The sequence below is a fragment of the Porites lutea genome, chromosome 5 (assembly GCF_958299795.1).
Source record: "Porites lutea chromosome 5, jaPorLute2.1, whole genome shotgun sequence".
Taxonomy (NCBI): Eukaryota; Metazoa; Cnidaria; class Anthozoa; order Scleractinia; family Poritidae; genus Porites; species Porites lutea.
In genome coordinates this window covers 21875287-21882321 of record NC_133205.1, presented here as the reverse complement: position 1 = coordinate 21882321, position 7035 = coordinate 21875287, and the positions used below count along the sequence as shown (strand labels likewise).

At 40.1% G+C, this 7035-nt stretch overlaps 1 protein-coding gene across 1 annotated transcript in view; it reads right to left on the bottom strand.

Annotated features, from left to right (window-relative positions):
• Positions 1 to 7035, bottom strand: part of LOC140936296 (aldehyde dehydrogenase 1A1-like) — a 35744-nt gene that overhangs the window by 49 nt on the left and 28660 nt on the right. Inside the window, exons 10-12 of the mRNA XM_073385743.1 lie at positions 5982 to 6056; positions 474 to 513; positions 1 to 188 (exon numbers count right to left, since the gene is read on the bottom strand). The exon at positions 1 to 188 is cut by the window's left edge and continues 49 nt beyond it. Coding sequence (XP_073241844.1) covers positions 156 to 188; positions 474 to 513; positions 5982 to 6056 — 148 coding nt within the window. The 3' untranslated portion in view covers positions 1 to 155. The remainder of the gene's footprint in view (positions 189 to 473; positions 514 to 5981; positions 6057 to 7035) is intronic.

Here is a 7035-nt window from a genome sequence, read left to right as displayed (position 1 = left end):
TGGCAGACTGTGTCACTTTGGTGACGTTTATATTACGAAATATTTTCAAAAGACAGAAATGATCTAATCCATCGTAGGCTATGCCTCCTTTACTTTAAGGTATCAATGTTTCTTCGCTTTGTACGAGCCAGTTTGAACTGCCTTCAGTTAAGTTCTTATGAGTTTTTTACTGGAACTTTTGTTGTGACCTATGAAAAGAAGAAAGAAGGGTCAACAAAGCTGCAAAAGCAAGCACTCCGTAAAAAGAACTTTACGGTCAATGCCCATAAGCGCATTTAGGGGTGGTCCGAGGGCACAGATATCCTCCCTCCCTCGATCAGAATTTTGTACTATTTACAGAGTTCTTAGCAGAATAAAATAGTATCTATATAGCTGGCAAGTGCCCCGGCGCCCCCTTTCAATAACATTTCTGGACCCGCTCTGACGCTAGCTCTACTGAGGGAAAAATATAGAAAGATACGATAACGACTTACTGTTTTGACCTCCAAGTAGGGCAGAAGGCCTTGTTCACCCCTAAAAAGCAAAGGAACGGTATTTAAAGATAGGGTAGGTAAAACAAACCAGTATGGAGCCGAGCTTGAGGCATCTTAGCACAAATAATGAAGCTTTGTGAATGGTTCATTTCAACAAGGGCTGAAATCATCTACGGTTTAACCATTCGAATAAAAGTTTTTTGAAGTATCTTCGCAAGCTAATCTTTTTTAACAACAGCATGTTTTTGAAGATTTTCACAAGTCTTAACTTGAATTCTAATTTGAGCACAATCGTAAAAAGCAAATCGACAACAATTATCCATGCTCTCGTCCAACATATAGCTTGACCAATAAGCGCGCGAGAAGTCGCTCACACTGAGTAATTATAGACGAGCTACTCGCGCGCGCGAAGCACACGCGCGAGCAGAGTCCCATAGCCAAGAAAATTTGGTAAACCATCCATCCTAGACTTTCTTAAAGTCCTTCGCTTCTCATCTCCGGTTTTGGTAGTTGGCCCCAGCTCCCGCTCTCTCCTCCCTTTTGCCGCACAAAAGATAAAAAAAGCTACCGCTCCCGCTTCGCGCCCGTGAAAAAAATTTGAGCCCACTTGTAGGCAAGTCTACATCCATCCGAGAAATTTTGGTTGTGACGTCAGCGTACGCCCGCCCGTACACTCTTTGGTGGGAGGGAAGGGAATCAGGTGTCAGCCAGTCGGGGGTGGGGGGGGGGCGAATTTTACATTTTCTTGGTGGGAAATCTTGCGATGCATTTGTGCATGGCGTGGTCATTGTCGTCGCATTCGAGAACTTATTTACTTTACGTACTTGTTTTCAAGTTGTTTTCAAGTATTTCATAGCACAAGGATTTTCTGATCGTAGCGCTCAGTTTTTGTAGCGGATTGAATTAAGCCTATTTGCTTATAAGTGAAGAGCGATGAGAAAGAGAAAGTTAGAAGAGAAAGACAAGAGCAAGAATTAACAGGCGAGGGGCTAGTGAAGAGGATTCATGTGGAAAATTTATGCAGCATCTAGAGACTTGCTTCCTGAAAGCTGAAGCTCACAGAGTTTTGAGTCATTTTATTATGGTCTAACGGTCTTTTGCACTGGATCTACAAAATGAAATACAGCTGCTATCAAGATTATTTTGTTATTCTTGGCTGGCTTGTTTATTGGGTTTTTGGTTGGGAAATGCGCCGCTTGACAAAAAGTCATCGGAAATCATCGTTTTCAAAAATAAGCTACTCTTGGTACTTCGCCCTGCTGGATGGTCCTGGATGCGTAAGAGGGTTGCAAAATCTCAAGCAATTCTGGCCTTACTTGATGGATTTCACGAGCTGCATTTCCACTGGTAAGCTTGAATAATCATATTGCATTTGATGTTTGCTTTTTTTTTCTGGTTTCATAAGTCGAGCATTGTTAAGCCTAATCATGCCGTCACTTTACGCACTTTTGTAAGATTTGAGACAATGATCTGACCTTAGTAGTAGTACAGAACTTAAAAAGTCTTTAGACTTTTTCCTGACAGCGACTAGAAACAAAACGTTCTGAAGAATGTAAAAAGAAAACTTTGAGCGATATTCTTGTCTCGAGTTCAGATCTTGAAAAATGGCAGACACGGCGAAGCCGGCTTAAAAATTAAGCTTAAATCTGCAAGGTTTTATTCACCGATTTTCATTTCACTCTCAATACATGTCTTCGTGAATAAAAATTGTTGTCCTTTTAAATGTTTCATTGAATTATATTTCTTGTCTTGATTGTTTGTTAAAATCTCTTTCTTATCGTGCTTATCGCTTTGCCGGCTGTTGTTTTCAGTAACACATGAACATCGCATGCAAGAGTACTAAAAAATACCGCGTGTATCAAATTTATATGTTTCTTTAGAAGTAATATATAGATTTAGCCAGGGCTAAAAGCGAAGCTCTCGTTAATAAATTCATAATTTAAATCAAACAATAAACTTGTAATCCACAGATCAGGGCACATTCATTTGACTTTTGAGGCAAAGGCTAAGTGATTTTAGAGAAAAATAATTTGACAGTCCAAGAGTGAAACAAATTTTACATCGAATTATTAAATAGTCTTATTTGTACACCCAAAAATAGCAATCATGTTCGATCACAGTAGATTAGGCCTGGAAAACAAATAGACCTATTCGAGTATTGTATTTGCATTAGCTGTTGCATCATAATGTAGTATTCATCTCTCTCTCCAACATTGCCCCGTTAGAGAGACTATGGATAATAATATATTGTTAAGAAACACACGCGCCACGATAGTCCTTGGTGGCAGCCAATTTACACGTTGCATTCCTTTGTCTAAAAGAGAGGCCAAAATAAAAATCAGGCCGGATTTTTTTGTGTTCGGCAAGTTTAGGTTACCGGTAAATCTTGGCGACGAATCTGGTGGCGTGTAAACCAGCCTTTTAAACATACTTTTTCTCATCACGTCTCAGGTAAACAGTACTATGAGGCCCTTTTTTATCATACATACCTCGGACAGAATTTGTTCTTTTTTGCCCTATTTAAACCTATAATTCTGCAGTTTTTCACAATTTTGCGAGCGAATTTGCACTCATTCAATATCCACGACGATCAAAGCACGCGCTTCCTTTGCACAACAAATTATAGCATTGAATTATCTAAGGTTTTCATGAAGAGAATTCTATAATGCCGGGACTTTTCAGTTAGAAAAATCTGGTCCTTTGTGATATGCAGGGTAATAATTATGGGCTTTTAATGAAAACGATAAAAAAAATTCCCAAAATCACTTTTCGGCCATCCGGACGGGTTCTCACTTTTGACAGGCACCAAATTTGCAGTGCGATTAATAGAGTTACCATTTACGCTTCAACATGATAGAGAAATTGTTATGTTTAGGTTTTATTTCCCTTTATTTATTAAACTGTGTATGGTTTTGTTATGTGTAATCTTTAAAAGCGAGTGATATTTACGCGCGGCGTTTTGAGTATTCCTGCATGCGATGTACATGTTCGACTGGAAACAACCGGTGCAGCGATAAAAATTGCGAGAGGGACTACACACAATCAATAAAATAAATACAATTCGGTGAAACATGTACAGAGACAATAATTTTCATTCACGAAGAGAAGTATTGAGAGTAAAGTGTCTCTGAAAATCATGAGTCAGGTAAGCATAAGCTTATTTATGTTTGAGCGGGCTTCCCGGTGTTTGCTCTTTTTCAAGATAACTCGAGGCAAGAAAATCGCTCAGAGCTTTCTGTTTACAGCCAAAATCATAACTAAATAATCTTCGGAACCTTTTCTTTGAATTTGCGGTCAAAAAATGTCTAAAGGCTTTTTAAACCTGATACTATTGTAGGTTAGATCATTGCTCGTGTATAAACTTAAGCCGCATAAACCATACACTTGACTTCGGGAAACCGGAAAAAAAAAAAACACATCAAAGACAATAATTGCTCAGGCTTACCAGTCGAGATGCTGCTTCTGAAGGTCATCAAGTGTTCCAGAATCGCTTGAGACTTTTCAACCCTCTTATCCCTCAAGCAAAGACAAGTGAGTAAGCTCGTTTTTGAAAACGATGCCATCCGAAATCAGATTTCCAATGACTTTGACAAGCGGTGCATTTGTCAACAAAAAGCGCAATAAACAAACCAGCCATGAATTACAGAACAATCTTGATAGCAGCTGTATTTCATTTTGTACACCAAGTAGAAAAAGACAGTTTAAAGCATCACAAGATGACACAAAACTCTGTAAGCTCCAGCTATCAATAAGCAAGTTACCAGACGCTGCATAAATTTTCCGCATGAACTCACCTGTCAAATTTTGACCAATCAGAACATAAAAATTGAACGTAGAGCGTGATCAACGCGTGACAGTAAGAAATTGCCTTCCCTGCATGTAAATGTAAAAGACGGTTGAATTTTCGCGTGGGAGGTCAGTTCGAAATCAACATTTTAAAAGTGCGGCTCATGAACACGACTTATTTCATATGCATTTTAAAAAAAATGAACCTGAGCCTGCGATCAGTTGAAGAATAGCAACTTGTCAGCCGATACCTTCAAAAAAAACACTCGAACTCAGTGGGTCAATACCTAAGCCCGCGATATGGTCAGGCGATACTGGTCAGCAGAAACACTATTTTGACAGCTGTCAATTAATCAAACATGGATGTACAATATCAGGTTGCAGGCTCCCAAACTAGCTAGAAAGTGCGAGATTAAACATTGGTATGCCTGTGGTGCGGACGGACAAAAGGTTGGGTTGTCGGTGTACGGTCACGTGATTGCCGAAATTTCTAGGAGGGATAGAGTTTCTAAGCTATGGGGCTTCGAATTGAGCCTGTTATCAAATAAAATATCAGCGTAAAACTTTAAACACTACGCGTGACCTCAATGGATAGAAAAATGAGCCCGCGATACACTCAGGTAATGATGGTCAGCGTATACTCTAGTTTGACAGCTGTCAATTAACCTTCATTAGAATGGCGAATATTCGAATTAACAGACTACGAGTGTGAGTAAGACATATCCGTCCGGCATGTATTGGAAAATGCCAGATCGTGTACCTGAGCGAACGGTCAACCTGAGCCCTCGTTATTAGTTTTCTGATAGTGGTCTGCACATGTCCCATTTTGACAGCTGTCAATTGACCTTAATTTGGCTTGCCAATATAACTTTAAACGACTGTCAGCCAACTGACAGCCTTGCCCGGCGTAGTTTCGTTTTTATGCTGAATTGGTAAGTGTGACATATTATATCAGCTTATATGTAGGGGCAAAACGACTGGTCTTTCATCTGAGCCCGCGAGATGGTCATGTGATAATTGTCAGGGGATGTCTGATTTTGACAGCTGTCAATCTAATCGTACTCCTACGGATGGCTTACATAACTAAGAAGCTAGTCAAGTTGTGCAATGATCTATTGTGACATTTGACATCGGCTTACATGAAGTGTATGTACGGGTGGGCGTACTCTACGTCATAACCAAATTTTCTCTGATGGATAGTTTACCAAATTTTCTTACCCATGGTGCTCCGCTGCGCGCGCGAGAGCTCCGCTAAAATGCAAACGAAAATGATTCTGAGACCTCTTTCTACTAATGTTCATTCCCCCAACAGCTCGCACTGCAAGTTTGGCGCTTGGCAAAATTCAGAAGTGGCTGGGCGTACGGATGACTTTGGAAATTGAATTAAAATATGATTTTCCGAAAGTTATTGCCCAAATCCCATTATTACCCCGCGTACTGCGTACTCTTTGGGAGGAATTTGTTTTCCACGCCTAAACCACTATGGTCAAAGGTGATTGCTATTTATTGGGTGTACATATAAGACTATTTACTCGATATAATATTTTAGATATTGTTTCATTCTTGCACTGTTTGCAAATTATTTTTTCTCTAAAATCACCCAGCACCACCTTTAAAAGCCATTTGAATCTCGCCAGTTAACTGATTTATTAACTGGAGCTACGCTTTTAGCCCTGGCTAAATCTCTATATTTGAACGAGTTTTTGAACTGGACTGACTTACCATTCTCTGCCTTGCCCAGACATTTTAAAACCTCCAAAAGGTGACTGAGGTATACCGGCCATAAAGCAGTTCACCCTAAAGATAGTAAAAGTGTTGAAAGCTCCATCACACAGTACCTCCAAACTCAAGGTGGGGATTAGTTACGGTTTTTTGGTTTTTTCTATAGTTCCAATACACAAGCTACTGATCACGCAACGGTAGGTCAACATTATTGTGTGTTTTCACATGACGTCATGGCGGCCATATTTGTGTCCTAAAACAATGAAACGGCGGCCATGTTTGTGTCCCAAACCAGTCCTGTGGGAGTTGAACTATTTTCTTATGTAAACGCTTTCTCTTGTTCCAATAAATTTGCATAGATGCTGGCCACGTGAGTGAAAACACAGAATAAGACAACATTACTTAATTAACTTGTCGAGCAATTAGTTTTACGTCAGCTGGAACAATTTTGGTCAATTCTGTAACATCGTAAGCAAAAAACCAACCTCTCTCTTAACAAGACGCTGTGGGAGCGTATATTTGGGCATCGATGTACTACGGGTGTGTGAAGTTTTTTCATGTGTATTAGGGATGCGTGAGTGGTGCAGTAGCGCTGTATATTTTAGGGGTTGGTTAAGATTTGTGAACTGGAAGGCGTGGAGTTATATTGGACGTGGAATTGGTAAGATAATGGCTGTAGTTTGTTAATCAGTGCACAGTTAGTAGAGGAGACTGGTTAGGAAAGTCGGCAAACATCAAAGTTCAAAACAACGGTGCTGAAGTTTATGTTGGAAGCTTCCTGACCATGCACAATCCCTTGTGTTTTGTTCCCAAATTGTGTGACTGAATAAATGAATGCGATGTTTCTACTGGTCAGTAAGTTCAAAATGATAGGAATTCTATTGAACGTTGTGCATGGTCAGGTTCAAAAAAGCTAGCAAAAACATATAACAAGAGTCTAACGGGTTTCATAACCATTCCACTTCAATTCGTCGCGGAGTGTCGCGTCCCCGCCAAGAGGTTTATAATCTCGTCGCGCGCGAACCGCGCGTGGTCTTAGGGAACTGCAAAATCG